Source organism: Cibotium barometz, chromosome 43 (assembly GCF_041138505.1).
Source record: "Cibotium barometz isolate CiBa-2024 chromosome 43, ASM4113850v1, whole genome shotgun sequence".
In the NCBI taxonomy this organism is placed as follows: domain Eukaryota; kingdom Viridiplantae; phylum Streptophyta; class Polypodiopsida; order Cyatheales; family Cibotiaceae; genus Cibotium; species Cibotium barometz.
Window position 1 is genome coordinate 35,436,466 of NC_141088.1, and position 26,118 is coordinate 35,462,583.

At 45.8% G+C, this 26,118-nt stretch overlaps 1 protein-coding gene across 2 annotated transcripts in view; it reads right to left on the minus strand.

Annotated features, from left to right (window-relative positions):
- Positions 1-18,766, minus strand: part of AMK2 (adenosine monophosphate kinase) — a 67,837-nt gene extending 49,071 nt beyond the window's left edge. The window contains exons 1-5 of one of the 2 annotated variants that reach the window (XM_086781843.1): positions 18,619-18,766; positions 18,232-18,333; positions 17,886-18,014; positions 17,571-17,705; positions 432-578 (exon numbers count right to left, since the gene is read on the minus strand). In XM_086781843.1, the coding sequence (XP_086637969.1) occupies positions 432-578; positions 17,571-17,705; positions 17,886-18,014; positions 18,232-18,333; positions 18,619-18,642 (537 nt within the window). In that variant the 5' untranslated portion in view covers positions 18,643-18,766. Of the gene's footprint in view, positions 1-431; positions 579-17,570; positions 17,706-17,885; positions 18,015-18,231; positions 18,334-18,408 lie in introns of both variants that reach the window. The other variant, XM_086781842.1, reaches the window with a different exon arrangement.
- Between the last annotated feature and the right edge of the window lie 7,352 nt (positions 18,767-26,118).

The window sequence follows — 26,118 nt, forward strand, 5'->3', positions numbered from 1 at the left end:
CAGATATAAAAATTATATTTTAGAAAAAAATTGAAGATTTAAAACTGAGATAACTCTTCTGATTTGGTGTATATTTGGAGTAGCAAATATGCACTCATATAGAAGATAAACGTTTGCAGATGTGATGACCTAGACATGAGGTCATGAGGTGACGACAAGTTACTACATGTGGGGGCACAGTCATATATTTTATATCATATGATAGCTCTCAGCAAGGAAACTACAATGGTGCATGCTACAGACTGGATGTGTGTGTAGTATAAAGCAATCATTACTGCTGTCAACATTGCATCTATAAAAGCTTAATCACAGATTTTATATAAATGCCCAGTCCAATGCTAGAAAAAATACCACACGGGCCTGCCAGGCCAGCACTAGATCGTTACTGCCAAGCAAGTGACACTTTAATAAATAGAAGGCACATAGCAAACCTGATATTCAGTGTCATCAAACCGTTGTGTCAACCTTTCTGCAATCTCCTTACTCTCAGGAGGTGAGTATTTGAGATGATAAATTTTCCCCGTCACGGGATCAAGCCTCCTCCCTACAACCCTTTCAACAAGAACATCATCGGGTACCTGCAACAAAACCAATGGCTAAGCTATGAAGTTTGGGCAAACGACCGAGTATCAAGCATTAACAGATGCAAACTTTACGTTACTTCAAGGAACCATATAAAAACACTCCCACTTACGCATATACAAACCCACAATTATGACATTACAAAGGGGAGAATATGTCACATGATCAGGCCTCAGATGCATGTGTCATGACAACTGAGGCCATGTACGTGGTATCTATACAGAGAGAAAAACCATTGTGGGTCGTCAGTCAAAGGGACAATGTCATTGAGAGATCAATGAGAAATAAGTTTTGCATTGGATTAGATTAGGCGCGTGCTTCACAAGGTAACAAAATTACAAATGTTGTTTTGGCACGATCAGCTGGGTGAATGGCAACTTGGTTGTAACCACTGAACCCATCCATGAAGCTATACAAGGCGTGACCAGCTACATCCTCAAGAACCTTGTCCATAAATGGAAGAGGAAAGCCATCTTTTATAGTCACCTTGTTAAAAGAGAGCGGAAGTCGACACATACCCATATCTTGTTGGACTTCTTCTGCGTGATGACCATGGGGGATAGCTAGTCAAAGAGCTCGATTGGCAATATGATGTTGGCAGCCTCCATCTTTTCCAGCTGCAGCTTCCCCACTTCAACATACTTGGGATTCAACTTGTATGCATGCCCATGAACAGGGCGTGCACTGTCTTATAGGGGAATGGTGCACACACGTATGTTTGCGCACACCTTCAAGGTCCTTCTAGGTCCAAGCCGCCGGCGAAGACATCTTTGTAGCAGTGGTAGAAGGCAGAGGCCTATGCAAGCAAGGCGGGGTGGTCCCACAACCAGGAGGCTAGTAAGATCGGGCGTGACTCCTCCACTATGCCAAGGTTGAATTCCTTCACCGCATCTTGGGTCAGGAAGCTCACCTCCATGGGCATGGCCCCTCCGCTCAGCCAAGGTTGAGTTCCTTCACCGGATCTTGAGAGCACGGAGGGTTAGGAAGCTCACCTCCGTGGGCAGCTGTCATGTGCACAGTGTGTATCTACCGTGTGCGTGTACACACACGCAAGACTAGCTTCGAGGTTTGGGAAAGCTTGGAGCTAGGCAGGCTGATTGGCGAGCTGAGTTAGGGAAAGACTAACGGGCGGGCACCCAAGTATGGACGGGTGGGCACCCAAGTGTGGACGCCCGATGACCGGCCAAGAGCCTATAAAAGGGTGGCCAAGGTTAGTCATTAGTCATATAGAGTCTCGCATGATTTGTGAGAGCTCTATGGTCTTGGAGCCTGGATCTAGTGCAAACGTGCACCTGCTTTATGCAACCGAGGCCGGCAGCAGTCTCGAGGCCCGCGAGGGTAGCTTCGTGGCGGTATGGGACGTCACGTGGTCGAGGCTGGTCGGTACGTTAACCTAGTTAGCTCAGCTCGTGGCTCGGTGGGGACAGCCAAGACTGTGGGCTTGCCCACGGCTGTCATGGTTGGGAGGTGAGTCAGGCCTGCACCCCCTTGTTTGTTTGTTTGTTTGCAGGTTTCGAGTCTCGTACCAGGAACGATCACAAGGAGATCCGGTGGGGTTTGACAGTGGTATCAGAGCATGCCTCGTGAACGAGCAAGTCGGTAGGTAGAGAAGATGAGGTCGAAGAAAGGTATGTGTTCAAAAAAACTTGCTGTTTTTTCTGTGCTTACTGGTGTTTTCAGATTCAGTATGTTGTTTTTTTTTCATCATAAGAACCCGTCATGATAGCGATTGTGGTCTAGAAAGGGTTGCTTGCCTTGCAAAGAAGAGGAAAGATGGTTTTGAACTGTATAAACAATTTCAGCAAAGAGAAAACAGAAAAAGAAAGCAAAAGCATGGTTGCTTTTGGGTTGAACGAGAGAGAGAGAGAGAGAGAGAGAGAGAGAGAGTCGCCGGTTGTCGCTGTGTGTCGTTTGTACTGCTGGCTAGGTACTGTTGTACTAGTTGTAGGCGCAAGTGAGTAGGCGGTCAGGCTTTCGTAGGCGGCCAGCAGGCTGGCGGGCGCCTAGGCATTTGCAGCAAGGCGGCCAGCAGGCTGGCGGGCGCCTAGGCATATGCAGCCAGGCGGCAAGGCCTACCCAGGCAGCCAGCAGGCTGGCGGGCGCCTAGGCCTACGTAGCCAGGCAGCCAAGTCTAGGCGTAGGCTGGCGCAGGCCAGTGTAGGCCACCTATGCAACTCAGGCACCGACAGGAAGGCAAGCGATAGCAGAAAGTTGGCGGCGGCGCTAATCCAGGAGGGAGCTTTTGTTTTTTTTAGATTAAATTTTTTTTTTTAAAGTTTAAAAGCTCCTCCAACGATTAAAGGTGTTGTTTTTTTTTAAGAAAACAGAATATATATATCCATATATATATATATATATATATATATATATATAAACAAAAGCAAAAGCTCAAGTAGCTTTTGGGGCTAGTTATATAAACCCCTTAAGTGGGCTTCTTGCCACACATCTCTCAAGTTTTCAAGCTCTCAAGCTCTCAAGTTCCCTCGCACTTTTATTGTGCAAAGATCGAATTTTCTCTCCACTTGTCCTCTTCACGATGTCGACCCAAGAATCGGAGTTGGAGCCCCTTGTCGAACGCGAAGGCTTGCCAGCTACGGAAGATACCCATGCCGATCTTTTTGACGATTATGTGTCAAAATCAGATTTCCAAGAGTTCAAAGTAGCTCTCGAAGCTTCTTCGCCGGACCGTCAGGCACAAATCGCAGCCCAAATGCAAGCCTTGCAGAACTCCATCGCTCTCTTGACCACTACCCTCTCTACTCTTTCAGATATGGATACCTTGGCCTCTGCTTTAGGCCCCAACATTACTCTGGAACCGTTCGGGGGCGAGCAAAAGCAGCGTACCAAGGAGATCGTGGACACATGGCTACATAAGTGGCAGGTCCATTTTCAGTTTCATCCATATGATGATGGAGAAAAGATCCAATTAGCAACAGGGTTCCTCTCAGGCAAAGCTTTGCTTTGGTGGAAGGAACTCAACCCTAAGCCAACGACTTGGGCACAATTCGAAGACGTCTTCAAGAAGGAATTCCTCAAGAAAGAGGATGATTATGATGATGTTGCCCGGTTTTACCATGACCTCGCAGCACCTCACTTATGAGGTCTACCTCCAGAAGTTTAGGGACTTGCAGATGAAAGCTACAAAGATGGATCCCACTACTCTTTTGGGGTTCTTCGTAACTGGCTTACCAGACTCATACCGTTTACAGGTTAAAAATAACAAATGCAAAACATTGGACGAGGCCATTCATTCAACTCGTATCTATGATGATACAATGGTCTCTTCCAAGTCGAAACCCGTTACCGAGCAGGGGAACAAGCATAAACGAAAGTTCTCTGTACCTATGGCTAACACGACTGAAGGAAAGTCTTCGGACCAACCTTCGAAGAATTCAAGTTCGACTCCAGCGAAGAAGAAACGACTCCTTAGGGCTTTAAAGCTCAAGAAGGAAGGACGTTGTTTTATCTGCGAAGAACACATGCGTAACGAGTGCCCAAAGCAAAAGGGTGCAAAGACCAGCGTAGGACCCAAGCCAAAGACAGCTAACCAGTTGTCTTTGACAGGTACGTCAATTACTGTACTTTCTCGCCCTAGTACTTGTTCTGATTGTCTGTTCAATTCTAAGGTATTTGGCTTGCATGATCTTCTCCACGTTTATGGAGAAGTGAATGGCCATAAGATTCACATTCTTCTATACCCTAGCAGCTCACACAACTTTGTTAACTACAAACTTGTGCAGAAATTGAGTCTTGATACGACACCCAGCGATCATATCTATGAGGTACGCCTACCTGCGGGAAGGCAAGTATGGGATCGAAAGGTGGAGATGCTTCCAATCCAGATTCAGGACTACAAAGATACTCTGGAATGCTATGTAATGCACCTAGAAAATGTAGACTTGTTATTAGGGATTGAGTGGTTTAAGACTCTTCAAGTCCAGATAGATTGGTCTAGTCATACTTTTTCTTTTCAGCATAAGGACACCCAGTATAGTATTTTAGGTGATTGTATACATCCCTCTCAGGGACCTCTTGTAAATACAATTGATTTTGGAAATATATTGGATTCTTCATATCCCTTTCCATTGTGTATTGATTCCACTTTCTTCCTTTCTCATCCCTTCCATGGATGTAAATGAATTAAGTGTGTTTGAAAGCAAAGAATTACAGAAGATACTTGATTCGTTTCAAGACGTATTTCCTAAGGAACTGCCATCGGGTTTACCACCTGAACGGGCAGTAGATCATCGTATTGACTTTGATCCCTGGTGCTCATCCTGTCAGTATTCCACCTTACAGGATGAGCCAAGCTGAGGAAGATGAGTTGGCTAAACAACTCGAAGATTATTTGAGGATGGGCCAGGTCCGCCCAAGTAAATCACCTTGGGGTGCACCTGTGTTGCTTAGGAGAAAGAAGGACAACACCTGGAGAATGTGTATAGATTACAAGAGATTGAACAAGCTGACAATTAAGAACCGTTATCCTCTCCCTAGATCAGATGACCTAATTGACCGGTTAGCAGGAGCGAAATATTTCACGAAGATAGATTTATGTACTGGCTATCACCAGATACGTATTCATGAAAGGCATGTCGAAAGAACCACCTTTCGGACTAGGTATGGTCATTACGAGTTTCTCGTATTACCTTTTGGGTTAACCAATGCTCCAGCCACTTTCCAGCAGATGATGAACGATCTTTTTCGTGAACATTTGGGAAAATTTGTGGTGGTGTTCTTGGATGACATTTTGATATATAGTCGTACTCTTGAGGATCATGTTAGACACCTCACGATTGTCTTATCTATTTTAAGACAGAATCGACTATATGCTTTTTTTTTTCTTCCCGAGAAAAGATCCTTTCATTAGTTATATAAAAAAACGCCCGTTGGACTACAAAAAAAACCCTCTCCTGCTCATAAGAAAGCAGAGCAGAGATCCAATCAAGGCAGCTAGGGAGACTCTCCCTAGGTGCAAAAAAAGTACAAATATCAGTACAAAGAACTGAGAGGCTATATCATACAATAGGAAGGGAGAAAAGCCAAACAGGTGGCCTGTAGTGCCAGCGGGGGGGTTACCCGCGTGTAGGGTATAGAAGGGGCCGCTGCGCCAAGTGGTGTGAAAGGCCTGGCGCCGCAAGATCGCCTCATCCGAGTCACCCCGGATGCGGTCATACTATCCTCGCAGGGTGTGGATCAACTCCTGCCTGTGAGGATTACTGTTATTACTTAGTATTTCATCCACTTATCTGTGTATTTAAGACTGAAACTGAAAGTAGACTTGAACACAGATGTTTGATTGATTGATTGAAATTGTGATACAACAGGCTCCTTATATAGGAGTCCAAGAGACACGAATGAAAAGACACATCCCATGACCAATAGTCATGACTCTAGGCGAAGAGACACATCCTTTGGACGAATAGCTGCAACCATTGGATGAAGAGTTGCAACCTTAGAGCGAAGGGGTGTGACCAGTCGTCGAAGGAGTGTGGCTCTTGATGAAGAGGCATGTATCTAGAGCGAATAGTCGTGACCATCCGAGTGTAGGGGTCCTCTGTAATAATGTCACTTCAGTATCTGTAACCATAAGGAGACTGTGTATAATGAACTAAGTCACAATCGTGACATTCCCTCCCACTTAAAATAAGACTCAGGGGTAGTTGTTGAGACTCTGGAAGAAGGGAAATGATTGAATTGCTTCTGCATCCAAAGCTCTAGCTGCTAGATCCCATGTCATGGCATTATTGTTGACCATAACAATCTTGCATATACCAAACTGAATATTAACTGCATCTGCAACTTGTCTCACTGTCTTTACCAAAAGCATGAGAATCATATCTGTAACTTGAGTAGAACTTTTGTTAACATCATTGGTAACTTCGAGCTTTGTCCAAGAAAAGATTGAATCTTTATCTGCTTCAAGTGAAACTATTGGTAAATTATCTGATTGTGTCACCACGCTTTCCGGCTGAGAGGCGACAACCACCTGTTGGATGTCTGAAAGGGATTCCACTGATTTTTCTGGAACACAAAAGTCTTCAAGTGTTGTCGTAGGTTGAGAAGAAATATCTTCCATATGCTTTTCTGTGCTCAGAAAGTTGTTCTCGGGACAAGTTATGTCCAAAGACTCATTTGCACCACTGAAGGTAAGGATTGGAGTCTTCATTTTTGAAGAATCATCATTCACCACGGCGTCCGATATCTGGTCAGAGGCAAAGACTCCGTTTTGCACGGGCGGTGACGAGGCTATTGCTTCTGCCTGGGTCACGGCAAGAAAAGGGGTTGTGGACATTGTATTTGTCACACATGTACCAGAATCTTCTGAATCTTCAGCTTTCTCAGCAGGTATTAAGGCTTCCAATGTAGAAGGGGGAGGTTGAGGTTGTTTGCGCCTCTTAGACCTCTCAAGGATCCTCTTGCACAACGTGAGAATGAGTAAGTCTTCAACACTGCCACCAAGAGCTTGCAAGGACTTGAATGTAGGGCATTGCTCGCGAGGGGAAACTTGTCCAACGTCGCGGCGTTCACGACCGAGTACTCGACTAGGGTCGGACACACGTGCCACTAAGTAAGCCCATCTTGATATGGCTGATTTCTTTCCAAGATGTGATCCTTTGGAAGCTTCATGTTGCTGCTTCTGTTGCTGATGATTCCAATAAGAAGTTGGTTGCTTAGAACCGTAACATTTCCAAGAATATCCATGCTGAGGCTTGCGTTGCTCGCACGAAGATACTTTGTGTCTAGTTGTCTCTGAAGAACCATGCTGAGAGAATTTTTGTTGAGAAACATGTTGAAGCTCATCGATACAAGCGTTTGGTTGTTGATGGAACATGGCTTCAAACCGCTGGAATGCAGCTTGTTGCTGTGAATGTCATAATAAATAGTTTTGCTGGAGAAGAAGCAACAAGGTCATAGTCGTCAAGCTGCGGAAAACACCGTCATAGACCGCAGGAGCGTAGCAATGAAGAAGGCTGTTTTCGAGGAAGGGAGGCGGCAGCAAGTTGGCGCGCAGAAGACCAAGGCAGGCGCCATTTCGTAGGAACCCGTAAGTGTATGGGGTTTTTTTTTTTTAATGCGCAGGTCGCTGGCTGGCCGTCTCTTCTTTTTTTTCTTTTTCTTTTTTTTTGTGTGCGCGCTGGTCAGCGGCGGCTGGGTTTCCTTGCGCTGGCGGGTGGCCGTTCGGTGCTGGCTGCCGGCTGCTTCACGTACGTATATAATAAGGCTTAATTATAAGCCTTAAGTTATAAGGCTTATTGTTTTTTTTATTTTTTTGTGTGTAAAGGTGACGCGTCGCCGACTGGAAAGGGTGCGCCGCTTCGAAGGCCTGTACGCGTCGCCGACTGGATGCGAGGAGGTGCGCCTTTTCGAAGGGCTGGATCACGTCGCCGGGTGCGCCTCTTCGAACAGCGCCTCTTCGAACAGTGTGCCACCAGCAGTCGCTGCATGTATTAAGGAGGCTCACAACCGGTAGCCACTCTCAGCAAACAAGAGCGCACGTTGGCAGCAACCTAGGCGAAGAGAGGGGGGGGCTCCATATTCAGCAGCGAAAGGGGCAGTTCCTGCCATGTTGCGAACTCCGAACACCACCGGTCAGCAGGGAGGGAGGGTATTCCGGAAATACAGCAGGGGGTCCCTCTCTGCTATACACACAATACGTGTATATGGGTGTGAGACCTTGTGTACTTGTTTACATTACTGCGAGCAAGGATTCACGCCAAGTCCACCATCGCTCTGCTTCTTCCATACAACACCGAGAGGAGAGTAGAGCGGAGAGGGTGAGAGGCTCACAACCGTAGGCCCGGGAAAAAATTTTGCTCTGATACCACTGTGAGGATTACTGTTATTACTTAGTATTTCATCCACTTATCTGTGTATTTAAGACTGAAACTGAAAGTAGACTTGAACACAGATGTTTGATTGATTGATTGAAATTGTGATACAACAGGCTCCTTATATAGGAGTCCAAGAGACACGAATGAAAAGACACATCCCATGACCAATAGTCATGACTCTAGGCGAAGAGACACATCCTTTGGACGAATAGCTGCAACCATTGGATGAAGAGTTGCAACCTTAGAGCGAAGGGGTGTGACCAGTCGTCGAAGGAGTGTGGCTCTTGATGAAGAGGCATGTATCTAGAGCGAATAGTCGTGACCATCCGAGTGTAGGGGTCCTCTGTAATAATGTCACTTCAGTATCTGTAACCATAAGGAGACTGTGTATAATGAACTAAGTCACAATCGTGACACTGCCAAATCCCCCGAACAGTCTCTGCTGGTGGCTCCAGTCTCCCCTCAAAGGCCCTGGAACACCGAGCTCTCCAGGTGAACCAGATGGTGAGGCTACTGAGGAGCTCCCATCGTAGATCCCTCTCCTGTGTCCAGCCGACGGACGAGAAATCCAGTGAAGGAACAAGGCGAGGCTGGCCCCTAATGAATCTGATGGCCTGGCTGTCCTGCTCCGTCTCATATCCCAAAGTAGGCCCTGACGAAGTCGACCAAGCAGCGGCACCCCACGTATACATGCCCTCTGGAGAGAGGGGGGCCAGAATGCGCAGCATCCGCAACCAAATCTGCTGCGCCTGTGGACAGTCCCATAGGCAGTGTCTCTGTGTCTCTAAAGGGTGGGCGCATCGGACGCAGGTCGCCGGAAGACCACTGTAGACAAAGTCAGGTGCCAACTGCAGAGCCCCTGTGGGCGACCAGCCACTAGAAAGTCGAGATCCTGCGTGCCTGTCAACTAGCCCAAAGCCTGGTCCAAAAATCCTCCAGGAACTCCTGTGAGAGTCCCTGTAGCCGCCAATGCTTCGATGCAGCTGGAGAGACCATCCTCCTCGCAGTCAAAATATGTCTCCCCAACCGAACAGTGTACTGGAAAAAGGTGATCTCTGTGGCCTCGGGGGATACATAAGGATCATGCCACTCGTACTCGCCAGGGTCCCACTGGAGCCGGGGGCCAAGGGGCGCGGAGCATATGCCCATATGCGCCAATCAGAGTCCACATCTCCAAGGTGTGGATCAATACGCCACTTCCGGGAAGCGGCGGCCACTACCCATATCCTCTGAAAGATGCACTCTGCAACCAAAGGCGACTCCGCCTCCACTCTCTGAAGTCTGCCCTCATCCTGGATCTCATAGTAGAGGCATCTACCATCCTCAGCGCAAGCTCTGACAGCAATCAGGATCTCCAACTGTGTAAAAGCTCCCATCCACCGTGGGGCCGCTGGCTCGAGAGGCGTGAACCACCTCTCTGTGAGTGCCTCCTGAATGTCATCCCTCATAATCAGCCCCCCTCTGAAGTGACTCAGCCTCTCCACCTGGATCTCCTCTGGGAGACTGCAGAAGGCCTGCCAGTCTCCAAAACTACGTGCTGGGCCTGCCGCCAATGGTCCCAAGGCTAGACGAGGCCGAGAACCCAGCATATGACCCTGCTCTGTGCGTACCGCTGGGCTCCAGATGAGCGGCTGTCTGGCCCGCTCCTCATCACAAGTAGGAGGTCTCTGAGAAAGCCCCGGTCTCAGCAACTCCCAAGCTTGCAGGATGCTCAAGGCAAATCTGTCCTCCCATCCTCTATTGAGGCCTGTCCTCCTCATCTCTATGAAGATCCATCGTATCTTTGGTGCCCAAGTGCCCCCTGCTGGGGGAGCCCTAGCCTGCAGTCGCTGAAAAAGAAGCTCCTTCCAAGGCTCAGCGCCTGGAAGCAGCCCCCGAACAATAAGCTTCCCCAATAAGGCTCTACTCTGATCAACTGGATCTATAATGCCCAAGCCCCCCTGGCCAGCGGAAGAGTAATAACTGCCCAAGCAACCTTAGCCCGGGCTAAGTGACCATCCCGCCCAGACCAAAGAAAGTTCCTGATCAGCCTCTGTACCTGGCTGATGCAAGAGCTCGAGAAGATCCAGCAAGACGTGATGTACCACATGGTCACTAAAAGCACCTGATTTGTCACCACCACCCTCCCAGCCAAGGATAGCCGAGCTGTACTCCAATACAAAAGCTTCTTCCGAATGCTCAGAAGAAGCGGGGCGATCTGCTGCTCAGGTGACAAATCTAGTCCAATTTGGCATCTCAAATACCGCACTGTTGTGCCAGGAGGAATCCATCTAAAACCCCGGTCTGGGCTCCATGCCAGAGTGGGAGCGCTACTGATCCAAAAGGCCACTGTCTTGCGCCAATTGATCAATGCTCCCGAAGCTGCACTAAAAACCTGTAGCGACTGCTCTACCCTCTGAAGATTGGCCTCCTGGCCATGCAAAAACAATCCCGTGTCATCAACAAACTCAGCATCGAGCAAGTCCTCACCCCGGACTGGGAGCTGGAGTTCTCTCAAACCAACCTCCTCTGCCGTCAGATACATGCTCATAGCCTCAGCAAAGAAGAGAAAAAGAAACGGGGCGAGAGGACACCCCTGACGGACTGATCTGGTGAACTCAAAACTCGGCCCCCGTCCTCCTGCCATCAGCACCTGGCTACGAGCTATGGAATATAGAGCCGCCACTCCTCGAATCCAAACTGGCTCAAAGCCCAAGCGAAGCATAGTGCCCTCTAAGAAACCCCAATCGACTCTATCGTATGCCTTCTCAAAATCGAGAAGCATCACGACCAGGTCCTCACTGAGAAATCTAGCTCGGGCCGTCGCCTCCCAGAAGGTGAAAATGTTGTCAAGGATACTGCGCTCCTTGACGAATCCTGTCTGGGTATAGCATGAATCAACTCCCCAAGGTAGGGCTGGATCCTCAAACTCTCGCGGCGGAGTCCAGGGAAGCAAACTGTGACATGGAATAGGCGCTCTCCCTGCTCGGCCGCTGCTAGGTCGAAGCCATCTGCCAAGGTCTGAAGAATGCCCGAGCGCCCCTGATGTCAAGGGGACTCATGGCTAGGACCTGGGCCACACTCTGGGCTGTCTCGAACTCAATTTGGTAGTGTCCACGGCCCAGTAACTGAACGTCCAGGATCTTGCCCACATCTGCAAGAAGGCGGGCCTGGAGAAGATCCCGGATCTCCCCTCTGCTGGGGCGAGTGCCGACTATACGGCAGATGGTGGAATGTGCCTGGAGGCGTTCCACCTCTGCGACGAGGCTCGCTTCCTCTTCTGGCGAAAGAGAAAGCCTGATGGGGGTATCCTCAGGGGCGGGCGAGGGGGCTGCAGAAGAGTCCCTCTGAGGTGGGGCGGGAGGAGTCTCCATCAGTGTCTGAAGCTAGGTTGAAGGCGAAGCGAATGCGGAGAGTACTGCAAGAACCGAGCTGCACAAAAGGAGGAGGGGGAAAGGTAGAAGACAGAGAAAAACAGAGGGGGCGGAAAAACACAGAAAGAGGGGGAGGGGCGTAAGGCGGCGGCGAAAAAGCAGGGGGGGTGGAGGCAACGCGAAAGGGGGTGGGGGGAGAGAGGGCGGAGGCAGGCGGAGGGGGTGGGTCGCTGAAGAAGGGGAGAAACAGGGGGGCGCGAAGGAGATGGAGCAGGGGGCGGCGGGCGCTACAGAGCTGGGGCGGGGGGCGCGAGAAGACCAAGCATGGGGGGAGCAAATGCGAGGGCGGCGATAACAGGGCAGGCGGGGGGAACAGTCGCGAGGGCGGGGAGGGGGGAGTGCGTGCAGGCTGCAGCGCGAGCAGGGGGGGGGCGAAAACTTCAGCGAGCCTGGATAATTTAGTTCGAATGCCAAACCTGTTGATAAGATTAGTCAATATGTCGTCGATGGTCTCTGAGTGAGGCTGTCCTTGACTATATGCTAAGTTAAGTAAATGTGAGTTCTTTATGACCGACATTATTTACTTGGGACACAAGATCACTCGAGATGGATTGAGCATTGACTATGACCGAGTTCAGAAGGTTCTGGACTGGCCTATATCGGGTACAGTGAAACAACTTCGTTCTTTTCTCGGTTTTGTTGTTTTTCTTCGGAAATCCATGCGGGAGTACTCTCAGCTCACACTACCGATGACCGACTTGTTGAAAGGTCATGGACGTAAGTCCAATCAGCCTATCATTTGGAATAAAGATCTAGATATGGCCTTCAGACTTTTGAAAGATAAAGTCAAGAAAGCACCTATCTTAGCATTACCTGATCCTAGTCGGCCTTATGTTCTTGAAACTGATGCCAGTGACTATGCTATCGGGGCTGCTCTATTTCAAGATGGTAGACCGGTTGCTTTTGAAAGTAAAAAGCTAGACGACACTCAATCTCGTTGGCCAACCCTTGAGAAAGAGCTTTATGCTGTGATTCATGCTCTCAAGGTTTGGAGACATTATTTATATGGCTCCAAGTTTGTGGTATTGGCTGATCATCAATCAATCAAGTATGTGTGTGATGCGGATGATTTGAGAGGAAGGAAAGCTCGTTGGGCTGAGTTAATGCAAGATTTTGATTTTGAGATTCGTTATCGGAAAGGGTCCATGAATAGTGTTGCAGATGCGCTTAGTCGAATTCGAGAGGTAAATACTTTGTCGTTCACCGAGATTTCTACCGACTTATTTCAGTCATTGAGAGGGCTTTGCAGGACTAATAGTTATTTTGGTCCATTTTGGCAGAAGATCTAGGACAGGAGCTCATTGATTGACCAAGACTCGATGACTGAGCAGTCTACCATTCAGGCTGCAGGAGGCCAGTGGATGATTCGGAATGGTTTACTATTCCGTAATAACAAAATTTGTGTACCACAGATCCCGGACATTAGGTCCAAGATTCTTAAGGAGTGTCACGACGCCCCTTCTGCTGGACACCCTAGGGTACACAGGACACTATTGTTAGTGAAACACACTTTTTATTGGCCAAAGATGAAAGGGTATGTAGAAGATTATGTTCTCAAGTGTCAAATTTGTCAGGCAAATAAAGTTGAACGCTTTAGACAGACTGGGTTGTTGCATCCTTTGCAAATCCCAGGTAATAAATGGGAAAGTATTTCCATGGATTTTATTACCGGATTGCCAAGAACACATCAAGGCCACGATTCTATTTGGGTTGTGGTAGATCGCTTGACAAAAATGGCTAGATTTTTACCGGCCCGGAAGACTATTACAGCTACGCAATTAGCACGGCAGTTTATCGAGCAATTGTTTAGACTGTACGGGTTACCACAGGACATAGTCAGTGATAGGGACTCTAAGTTTACGAGTGATTTTTGGAAACTTGTTTTTGAGAAGTTGGAAACAACTTTGAATTTGAGTTCCTCAGATCATCCTCAATCTGATGGTCAGACTGAAAGAGTGAATCAGATTTTGGAGGATATGCTTTGAGCATATTATGTATCCAAAAGACAGAGTTCATGGGAGGATTATCTTCCTATGTTAGAATTTGCATATAACAGTACTAAGCATACGAGTACAAGTTTTAGTCCTTTCATGCTTATGTATGGTTTTCAACCTAGATCACCTATTACAGTAGGATTCTCAGGACTTCAGCACGATGCAGCACGTAATTTTTTGCAAGATATGCAAGAAATGTTACAAGTTGCGAAGGAATCTATTAGAAGTGCTCAAGACCGAGACAGATTTTATTCTAATAAACATCGTTCACCCAGAGAGTTCTCTGAAGGAACGATGGTGTATTTGCGAGTTCCGAAAGATTCCGAGACTTTACGGACAGGTCGATCTCCGAAATTATCCCCTAGATACTGTGGACCATTTCGTATTACACGACGGATTGGTTCAGTTACATATGAATTGGATTTGCCTTCTCATGTGAAAGTTCATCCTGTATTTCATGTCAGTAGACTTAAGGAAGTACTGGGTGAAACAGACCAGTTAGTTACTCCTCAAGAAATTATAGATGTTGAGGACATGACATTTGTTCCGCACGAACTTGAAAAGATTCTTGGATTTCGTGAAAGAAGATTACGTAATACGCTTATCACGGAATACAAGATCAAGTGGAAGGGTCGTGTTGAGGAGGACGCTACATGGGAGACATTAACTACTCTTCAGAGAGATTACCCTGGCTTTTTAGTGAGCTTAGGAGTGAGCTCTTAGAGGAAGGGGAGTATGTCATGTGCACGGTGTGTTTGGGGAAGCTTGGAGGTAGGCAGGCTGATTGGCGAGCTAAGTTAGGGAAAGACTAACGGGCGGGCACCCAAGTATGGACAGGCGGGCACCCGAGTGTGGACGCCCGATGACCGGCCAAGAGCCTATAAAAGGGTGGCCAAGGTTAGTCATTAGTCATATAGAGTCTCGCGTGATTTGTGAGAGCTCTATGGTCTTGGAGCCTGGATCTAGTGCAGACGTGCACCTGCTTTCTGCAGCCGAGGCCGGCAGCAGTCTCGAGGCCCGCGAGGGTAGCTTCGTGGCGGTATGGGACGTCACGTGGTAGAGGCTGGTCGGTACGTTAACCTAGTTAGCTCAGCTCATGGCTCACTGGGGACATCCAAGACTGTGGGCTTGCCCACGGCTGTCATGGTTGGGAGGTGAGTCAGGCCTGCACCCCCTTGTTTGTTTGTTTGTTTGCAGGTTTCGAGTCTTGTACCAGGAACGATCACGAGGAGATCCAGTGGGGTTTGACAACAGCCTCTTGGTGGAGTCATGGACTAGGCATTGGTCAATCTTGGAGTTGCCATGATGGTCATGTTGCTAGGTGGGAGGGAGCTCTTCAAGAGGAATGGGGGGGTGATTGTTGGTGGCAGGTTTGGCTGGACGGAGTGACATCTTGACAAGAGGCACCTTGACCAGTGCGTCCTCCCTTAGCTGGAGATAACACTGGGAGGCTTCTTGCCATGCCTTCGATCGGTTATGGTTCTCCCAATCCCATGGTGTCACCAATTGGCCGACCATTTGGTCCATCTCCAGATTTGTGTCTCGTTCACTTGAGGCCAGGCCAGTGTCTCATGTGAAGGCAGTATTTTTGCATAACATGGATGGGAGCCAAACTGGTGCCACCCGTGTGTTAGCAGGATGGTGTCATATGGACGGGAGCTAGACTGGTGCCACCCGTGTGTGACCTGGACTGTGTTCTATCCATGGGATTGTCATGCCATGGAAGAGCTAGTATTTGTGCCGTGTCTTGCCTATGGGACTGTCACTCCATAGGGAGGCTCGTGCCTGGATTTGTGTCTTACCTATGGGACTGTCACTCCATAGGAAGACCAGGCACTCCACTGAAGTAGATCATGAAGTGGCACTCCCAGTCGACAGTCTTGAAGAAAGGAGTGGATTGGGGGTGGTGATGGTTCTAGGACAGGTGGCACTACGGATGGTGAGCCAGCATGCATAGCAGTCTCTGGTGGTGTAGTCAAAAGATCCTTGTATGCTTGTAGGAATGCATGGTCCACAATATTGCGGGAAGGAGACGCATCTACGAACTTTTCTTTAGTGGATGTTCCTCCTAGAGCCTTCTTTTGGGCGCAGGTGATCATTGTGCAAGTGGGGGCTTGATTAACGACAGTGGTTGGAGTGGGTGGTATGTATCTATTCAAGTATGGGCTAGATTAGCCAGCCAACAGCTATACATCTATTCAAGTATGGGCTAGATGACCCAGCCAGCAGTTATGCATCTATGGGCTAGGGTCAATTTAGGTCACTTAACCAACTACATCAAGTTATCACGAACCTTATATTAGCCAGCCAACAGTTATGCATTTATTCAAGTATGGGCTAGATTAGCCAGCCAGCAGTTACGCATCTATTCAAGGATGGGCTGGTGCCAGATTGTAGAGCCAGAGTCTAGGTGGCGAGGCGAGTTCCCGAATTAGACAACGAGCAGCCCTGATGTGCAGTTTACAGCCCGCACAGTTGGAACAGTAGCTCAACCTTCAGTTCAGCTGGACAACCTTTGCTCATGCATTGTAGCTTAACGCTAGCATGGAAGGAGTCCAAATCTCGGTCCCACTCCGAGTTCACAGCATTGTAGATATTCGCCTTTGCAATGTACAGTAGATTAGGTGACAACTTTGTGTATTTGCAGGATTATTTCTCAAATCTGCATTACTTAGCGTTAATCAATATGCTTCCGCAGTGCTCATGTACAATCATTTGTTGACATGTGTTCGCCCATAACTAGATGTGAACCAAACAATGCGTTCGGCGTCCAGCCATCATGATAAGTGACAAGTGACAGTCGGCCGTCCAGCCATCATGATAAGTGACAAGTGACAGTCGGTCAGCCACAAACTTTGGCTTTGGTTGGCCCTCCAAGCAAGACTCGTGTGCTTACAATGACTCAATTGCAGACATCAGCACTTCTTCTTCTCGATCCTTCACTAGTCTACACTCCACACTCAAGGAAACGGCCTCCTGAGCAACTTCCAATCCTTGAAGCTTTCCAGCAGCAATGACTCTGTTGCAGACATCAGCACTTCTTCTTCTCAATCCTTCACTAGTCTACACTCCACACTCAAGGAAATGGCCTCCTGAGCAACTTCCAATCCTGGAAGCTTTCCAGCATCCAAGGCAACTTTCTCCTAAGTTTCAACCCCTAGTGAATACTCCAATCTGTGCATGTCCAAAAGCTAAACGGTTGTCGATTCTACACCTCATACTTCAAACTTTCTACGGAGTTCTTTAAACTTGTCCAAATCAGCTTTGCAGGCTTCGGACCTGACCACATAATTGATTCGTAGGTTCTCCCAATACTTCCACGTTGAATTGGCAATCTATGCCCTCACCTTCTTAACCTGATGCATCCAATCCAAATGTTGATTTCGTGCTTTTATCAAGTGTAAGATTCCTCAAATATTTCCACATCCTTGACTTTCAGCCAAATAGCCATTTCACTGCTATAGCTAATAAGATATGAACACATCATGCATCATTTCAGTAGGCATTTGACCACATAGACATCACATGCACCCCACATGGGCAACCTAGCTAGATTGTACCATGTTGAAACACACATGTGGAGTGACCCTTAAATTAAGAAGGGTAGCTTGCGGGGAGGCAGCAACCTCGTCGGTTTAGATATAAAGAAGGAAAATATATTTCATATATTACTCCCTCTAGTGAAAAAAACGCTTTGCACAGTTGGCAACCCTTTGATCAAAAAAGGACAAAGCATTGATAGTACTCACCTCCAGTAAAATAAACACGTCTGGTCTAATGCCCACAGCTTCTATAGCATCAGCCTGAGATTGACTTCTCGGATAACCATCTAACAGCCATCCCCTCTCTTGTGCATCCGGCTGACTTAATCTTTCTTTGACCATCTGCAAAATCTCATTTCCAAAAACTCATAAACAAGATGTACCGATTGCAAGCTCAAACCACATTAATCAACTAATATAAAAGCTTATGTGATCAATACACCCTCCACATAGCCTTCTCTTCTATATGGGTAATTCTATCAATCAGCTCGTTCTGAAATAGGAAAAAATGGCTCGACTTACATTCACAACTATGTCATTAGGAACCAATTCTCCCTTTGTCATGTACTCTTTGGCTTTCTTACCATTCTCAGTCCCAGCTGCAATCTCAGCTCTAAGCAGGTCTCCTGCTGAAATGTGGACAAGGCCATGCTGCAAACAAGCTAAAACCCGCTCACTACCATCAAATTTAGATATCATAACAGATTAGCGTGGCTATTGTTGGTTTTAGCTATGATTACCATGGTTTTGGCTATGATTACCTTGATTTAAGCTACGATTACCATGATTCCACCATCAAATTGAAGGAGATTTCAAACAGATTACCGTGGTTTTACCATGGTTTTAAAGTAGGGTATGTGACTCTTACATGTTTTACAATGAGCTCACACTGAGTGCCTTTTCCAGATGCAGGTGGCCCTGATATCATCACTTTCAAAGGCTCGTGACGTTTGTTAAGCTCGGCTGAAACCTGATCAAAGTCTCAAACGATCAGTAATCATTTATAAAAAGCAGCGTAAGCGTAGCCCAAAAAAAAAAAGCGTACAAAGAAAATGGGCGACCGCTTGGAACTATTGTGAGTCTTCAAAAGAAGGCTGTTACGAGAGAGAGGGGAGATGGAAAATGCTGTGGATGAGGATGAAAGAGGTGCAAAGTGATGAGAGAGAGGAGAGTGGTGACCCAAAAGAAGTGTAGCAGAAGCAGAAGCAGAAGAAGAAGAAGGGGAGAGATCATGGAGATTGGTCGGAGGAGGTACGAGAGAGGTGTGAGCAGCAGCCATGGAAGCTTGTTAGCCGTTGTGTGACAACCCGCCTCGTGTGTAGTTGAAGAGCCTTTTGGTCTTTGAAGTAGGAGAGAAGCCTTGTCCGGATGTGCCAATGTGGATTCCCTCCACTTGAGAAGCATGGGCTTCCCACATTCAATGGAGGCCCAAGGGCTAAAAGCGTTTCCACCTGCTTCTTCATATATTAAAAGAAAAATCAAAATCAGACCATGCACTCTAGTCTTTGACTGATTACATCGAAGCTTAAGGGTTCAAACGTCAAATTTGGAAGGGTAGAAGAGCTTTTTGGTCTTTCCAGTTTTGCAAGAGTATGTGAAGGGTTTTTTTTTCCGAGAAACAGATCCTTGTGTTAGTTAATAAAAAAAATGGCCTCTTATAACCACGAAGGGCTATGTACAACCTCGCCTCCATGTATGGATAGGTACAACCTCGCCTCCATGTATGGACAAATAATCAAAGGTAAGTATGTGAAGGGTTGGACTACTTTGGGCACTCAACATAAAGTAGTTAAAATCTTCGATGATCCTATGGTGGCCATTTTTCCACTGGTTTTTCCTTCTACCTTTGCAAGACACTGAGAAGAGTAGGATGGTTTGGGCACTCAACAGTCATATGGTCAACATCTTCCCATTGATCCAATGGTCGGGATACAAATTACTTTTTTTAAATTGTTTTTTTGTTATTTGAAACTGGGGATGGCAAGCTATATATGTAGAAGTCCTGAAGTGAAACAAGTTGCAAAACATCCTTTGCAAAGTCTCCTCCAATTTGCTTGTTCAAATAGGCCTCAATATGTAATTTGCTTGTTAAAATGGCATTTAAGTACACTAGATAAATCATTCCAATGGTATTATACAATATATTTGTATATATAAATATTATTATTTGTATTTGTATTTATAATTTATGTGTGTTCATTTATTTGTTTATTTATAATTAAATATAAGATTTATATTTGTTAAAAAAACTCAAAATCAATAGATAAACATATACGAATATAAAAACCGGATATAAGGAAGTACTTGGAAAAGGGGTCCAAGACTAAGGCCTTCACAAAAGCATAAGTTGTTAGTCCAATATTAGGTAGGGAATGTAACATTAGTTATTTAAACTCATGTTTAGGATTCTTGTGGTCACAAATTACAAATTACAATTTACAAAGCATTTAGTAACACAAGTCCTTAATGTTTAACCTTGGTTTTTCACATATTCTAGGACAATTCATCGTGGCCATCTCCTTCACTAATGCTTTGAAGTTCTTTTCTTGTTAAAATCATTAATGCCAACAACTGACATTCCAGAGAATTATGCACACATTAACTTTGTAATTATATTTAACTTGTCGGAGATGTCATATGCATAGCAACTTCAAATATTAACTTTGTAATTATATTCAACTTGTCAGAGATGGCATGCATAGCAACTTCAAATATTAAAGAACAAAAAACAAAATTCTCACAACTATTGGACCTTTCAGAAATTTGACTAGATGGCTTTGACTGAACAAAGTTGCCCAGCACTCACTCCTTACTATATTACCTACATCTGGAAGTGATGACTCTCATTAAAAAGCTGCTCCCTTCGGAGTCTTTTTACATTTAAAACTGACGATTCTCATTAAATAATTCAACAAATGTCTACATTTATAATCTTTTGAATTTTTTTTTCGTAGAAACAGGAAAATATATTAAAAAAGGATGATATTACATCGACCCATGAGGAAGGTCCATGGGGGGACCCTTAAGACAGCTAAGCCAATAAGTGGCCTTAGCTACAATCCAAAAGCACTCAAAGAAGAGAACACCGAACTAAACCATAGACAAATGGCAGAGAAACTAGTGGCCTGAGGGTGAACCACCTGTATACGATGTAAAGTACATGAATGAAAAAGTGTGTTGTACCCCTCTGAAATCCTCAGTGGACTAAACCCGATGATCAACATAATGAAGCCTTCTGAAGCATTCCTTCTCCAAACCTTGACACATGCTTGCCCTAGTGTTGGAGATAGAAGAACTCAGAACTTTCCTCCACTTTCTCCACGGAAGATCCTGCCAGCGAGACCAGCTTCCAAACGTTCACCTCTAAGTTGAATTTGCTTGGCCAACTTAAGAATACTGTCAAGAAATAGAAAGAAATTGTGATTAGTTTTTATGTCATAGAGGGCTTCATTCCTTTGTTTCCAGACATGCCACAACAGGAGACATCTGACAGACTGCCAAGTTAAGGGGTCTAGCTGACGACATTCCCCTAAAAGCACTTCTTTCCAGCTGAGCGAGAAGCTTCTAATCTTCTCGAAGGCATCATTTAGCACTCTCAGGAACTGTTTTGTGTCTGGGCATGAGTAAAAGAGATGAGAAACAGTCTCCAGATTTGATTTGCAAACCGAGGGCATATACCATTCCCATGTCCCAACTTCCGAGCCCTCTCCTGCGTCCAAATTGCTTTGTGGACCACAAGCCAAACCAAAATTGCATGCTTCCTTTCTTGGGCAAAGGCCCAAATAATTTTGAAGCGAAATGACCATTGATGCTTATTCCAGTTCAGAGACCACCTTTTGTTGAGTTTGAAATCCAAGTTGGCTACTACAATATGTGGGTTTGGGAGTTTGAGAAGGTTCATGGAAGATCCCCATCTAAGAGCTTTTAAAAACTCTTTACATCACATTTACCTGCATGACGAATGACAACATTCAATTCATTACATCTTTGAACAATAAGCTCAACACCACCACGCTGTAAGGAAAACTTGTTACTGATTTGAACACTCTTTAACATACCAGACGAGTCGCATAGGTCTGCCCACACCTTCACCCCTACTTTGAAACAAGAAAAGCCGATCTGTAAGTGATCATTGGAAATAGGCTTAACCAGATGACCAAACCAAACTGAATCAGCTGCATACGCATACCGGCCCCTCTTGGTATACATCTGGAAAGAAAAGAGATTTTTGAAGCCCATCCATGACTCCCACATTCTGCAGAGCAGAGCTTGCTGCCAGTAGGAGAGAGGTGGGCCTTAGAGAAAAGAACCTCATTGAGTGAGAACCCTTTCCAAGCTCTTTTGTTTTTTAAACAAAAATTTTCCAGATTTCTTTTAAGCAAGTCTGCCCAAACATCCTTGGAGAAGATGGCCCTTTGAATCCACTTTGCTCTGCAAGTTTTTCTGCCAGCATTCCGATGTTGATGATGCCCAAACCACCCTGTTCTTTGTTTATACAGCATACATGAAAGGCCACCTTGTTGATCTTTCTAGGGGTTGATTCTCCTAGTCAGAATATGAGCAAAGACTTTGTAGAGAGAAGAGAGACATGTTATGGACCTCCAGTTCCCCAAGTCATCCTTCTCATCTTTTTTTTGAATTAGCTTAATAACCCCCACATTGGTCTTATCAGCAAGGCAGCCCTTCCTCGTGGCTTCTTTCTAGATGTTTAAGATGTGTGGGGTGAGCTCCTCTTTGAAGGCATGGAAGAATTCATTAGGGATCCTATCTTCCCCAGGGGACTTCCCCTTTTTGAGGTGATTGTTAGCATCCTTCACCTCCTTCTTAGAGAAGGGGGCATCTAATTTCATAGCCAATGAAGGATTAACCATTTTTTTCCTAGTGAGAGCGATTTTGGCTCTAGCTGCAATAATTTTCGGAGTGGGAGGGGAGACAGTGGGAGAACAAGTTAAGAAAATGGTTTTTGATGACTTGAAGGTTTTCCTCTTCAGAAGCAGCAACCTGGCCATTAGGTTTCCTAACCAGGGGAATAAGATCTCTAGATTTTTTCCTTTTGAGTAAAGAAAACATCTTAGGGTGGGGGGTGTCAATTTTTCCAGCCCACGCCTCTCTGTACCACAGCATAGTAGTCTTGGTAGCAAGCAGTTCCTCAAGTCTAAGTTTGTTCCTTAGCTCAATTAGAGTGTGATCGGTCAAACCCTTGTTAGAATGCAGGAGAACTTGAATCTGTTTTCTAATTTGAACTCTGCAATTCAGACGAATAGCAGCAGCTTTAAGCTTATAGTCCCTGCAAATAGTATGCACCCTATTGACCAGCAAAGCCCAACCCTTGGAGGGGGAAACAAATTGACTGAAGGCATCTGAGATGAAATCTTTTATCTCTTGTTGTACATACGAAAGTAGGAAAAGAGATGGGTCCAGGTGTGGCCAGCCAGCCCTACCTTTAGCCTGATCCATTGAGAGATTGCAGATCAAGGGAAAGTGGTCTGAGATGTTGAGGGAAGTGTCTGTAAGGCACTTGATGTTTGTGAACATGTCCACCAAGCAACTAGAGGCATAAAGTCTGTCAAGTCTAGCAGCCCTATGAAAGTGTCAAGTCTGTCAAGTCTAGCAGCCCTGTGAAAGTGATCTTTTTGAAGATTAGACCAGGTGAACCCTGTTTTAGGGGAGAGGTCTGAAAGGGCCTTACCAACCTTTAGAAGATCCCATTTATCCTTCTCAAGGCCACTAATAGTTCTTCCCAGAAATCTACTTCTGTCACCTTGACATTCAACCATGTTAAAGTCTCCCACCAACAGAATGGGACCCACAATCTGATTAATAGACTGCCATGATGCTGCCCTCATACTAGCCAAACAAGAAGCGTAAATAGAAACCACTGTGAAGTTAAAAGGATTCCCCAATCTAACCGCTGTCCAACTGTGAATATCATCAGACCATGCATCCTGTATGGAGTGTTCCCACTTTCTATGAATGCCAACTGCGGACCCCCCTTTACCTGTAGGATGATTAGTAAAAAACCAAAGGGCATTCTTTGAGATTCTTTGAAGATTAAGATGAAGCTGGCCCCCCCCAACTTTAATCTCTTACAAATTCAGAAAGTCAAAATCATATGGCATGTCTCTAACCCATCTATTAATGGCCACTGCCCTTTCAGGGTTAGTGAGCCCCTTACAATTGAAAGAGAGCAGGTTTATATGGTTCATTTTTTACTAGCTTTGGAGGGCTTCCCAGAGGACATAGAGGTTCTCAATACCTCCTAGACCTTTTCCTTTTTCCTCTTCATCTTGGCACTCAAAGGAAGGGGAGAGCACCCTCCCTCCTCGGGATGCTTAGATGGGGAGAGGGACATTCTTTTCATCATTGCCACATCTTTAGCTTCCAACTAAGTTTTGAACACATTATCAATGTGTTGAGTTTTATCTATGAAGTCATCATCTGAATCCATAGGGGAGTCAAGTTCTTGGCTGAACAAGACTCTGTCCTTGTGGGCAATCATTCCAGGAGAAAAATGTTCCTCCCCGAAATGGGCTGCCTTTGGAGTCTCCTTGGCTTGGATATAATTTTCAAGAGTATGACTTTCACTTTTCCCCACATGGCCATCTTGGACATCTGCCAAGAGAGGAGCAAACCTATTGGCAGGAATGTGCCAATTCGCTTTGTGATTTTTGTTCTTCAAAACATGTTTTTTTTGGGGAACCACAAAGGCCTCATCCTTGCCGGGAGCCTTAGCGGTATCTGTGGGTTGATGTAGGTCAGGGCAATCCCTAATCATGTGGCCTTGTTTATTACAATTAAAACAATCATTGGGCAAATTTTCATATATGACCTGCCCTTCCCTGTTTTTAAGAGGGACTTTATCCTTTAGAGGTTTGGCTGTGTCAACCTCTATGAGCATCTGATAAGCCGATTGAGGGTTAACCACCTGAAAGGGCTTTTGCCCTAGCACTTTACCAACTGAACCTCCAATCCTTTTGGCCCAGAGAGAGAACTTAGCTGGCATGTCTGTTAACTCAAGCCAAACTGGGATTTTAGTTGGTTTAGGGCCCTTAGGGTCAAAGCTTTCAAACCATCTAAAGAAAGACAAAGGTGTATTCCTAATAATCCATTGACCACTGTTGATTACAGCGGTGGCACTTTCAGGATCCTCAAAATGAAACATGTAATATGCATTAGGTAGATGTTGGACTGAAGCAACTCTTATACCCCTCTGTTCCCAGTTATTCTTGATCTAGTACTTAAGAGCGTCAAAACAGGGGGTCTAGCCCCATGACAGAGGGCGATCAGCGAGTGAGAGGACAGGTGATCCTGCCATGCAGCAAGTTCATCATCATCACAGGTGACAGCACCTTCATCATCAGCATCGCCAACACCGACCCTTTCTTCAAAGGCAGGGTTTTGAGAGAGATTAACCATTGGGTTAACATCTAACCTAAGGGGGGCTGAAGAGGGAACATGACCTGATATAGCGCGACCAGCTTTCGGATGACAAACAGCCTCCGCGAAGGAAATAGGTTGACCAAGCTGAACCGGACCGGGTTGAGCATGAGTAAATCTGCCTTGATGTGTCTCCTGAGCAGGACCATCTTCAACTTCTCGCAATCCCACACGGACCTTCTTTTGAAGCAGAGGAGAGGGAAAATGACCAGTTTTTGGTGAAGAATGGAAACCTCCATGGGGCTCAGTAGGGGCTTGATGTAGAACCAAAGATGAGGGGCCTGCTCCCTCTCTGAGAGGGTTAGAGCCGAGCAGCACGATGTCTTGAAGCGACATCTTAGGGTAGAGCTCCCCCCTCACGAGGGGAGGGCCTTACAGGCGGCGAGCTTCAGCGAGCAGAGAAAGATGGGGGAGACGATGAGAGAAAGGGGCGGGCGGTGCATGCAGATAGGCAGACGTGCATGGACGACACCGGGGCATGCAGACTCTCAGTTCGAATCTTTTTTTTTCTTTTGAATTTAGAAGTGATGGCTCTTAGTATAAATAACTCTTGCATGCAGAAAACCATTTGCAACTTGTTTATTTCTCAAAAAATATAAAAGGATTGCCAATTTTGGGCTTGATTAGAGAGTTTTTAGTGAATTTTTGTCACCTATTTGAGTGGCAATAGAGGTAAGATAACATTTTTCTTTTAATTATGGGTTTCCATCTTGCAAAGCAATGTATTTTGTCTACTTGTTCAAATTTAGGTAGATTTTTCTTCTAGCAAAAAATCAGCATAGCATTGGAGAGAAAGATAAAAGAAAAGGCGTAGTGAAAAAAAAAAGGTATAACTTTTTTTATGAGGACCCTTACTCTTCTCCTACTTCTCTCCATCTCCCTTGTCTTTTTTTTTTTGGCAATTTTGTCCCCCTAAAATTACACTAGTTTTGCTACGATTCAAGAGTAAGGATTGCATTTGCATGCAAATTGAGCTAGCATTTTCTTCTATTGGAAGATCTAGCTAGGTTTCTTTGGTTGGCAAATTGGGGTAGCGACAAAGCTACTACGTGCCACCACTTCAAATGTCTCCTTTGCAAGTTTTAGGCTTCTCCAAGAGAAGCATTCTTTAGGCTTCTTCAATTGAAATATTATTTAAGCATACAGCGATGTGAACAATGATGTGATGTGGTGTTCTCTTGCACTTTTCATAAGTGTTATAAACCTTCTGTCATATGCATAAAACCTTCACTTCACTTGAGTGGACAACTTTTGCATAGCATTAGTTTTTAGGCACCTACTCAAGATAGGCATTTTTTAGGCTTCTTCAATTGAAATA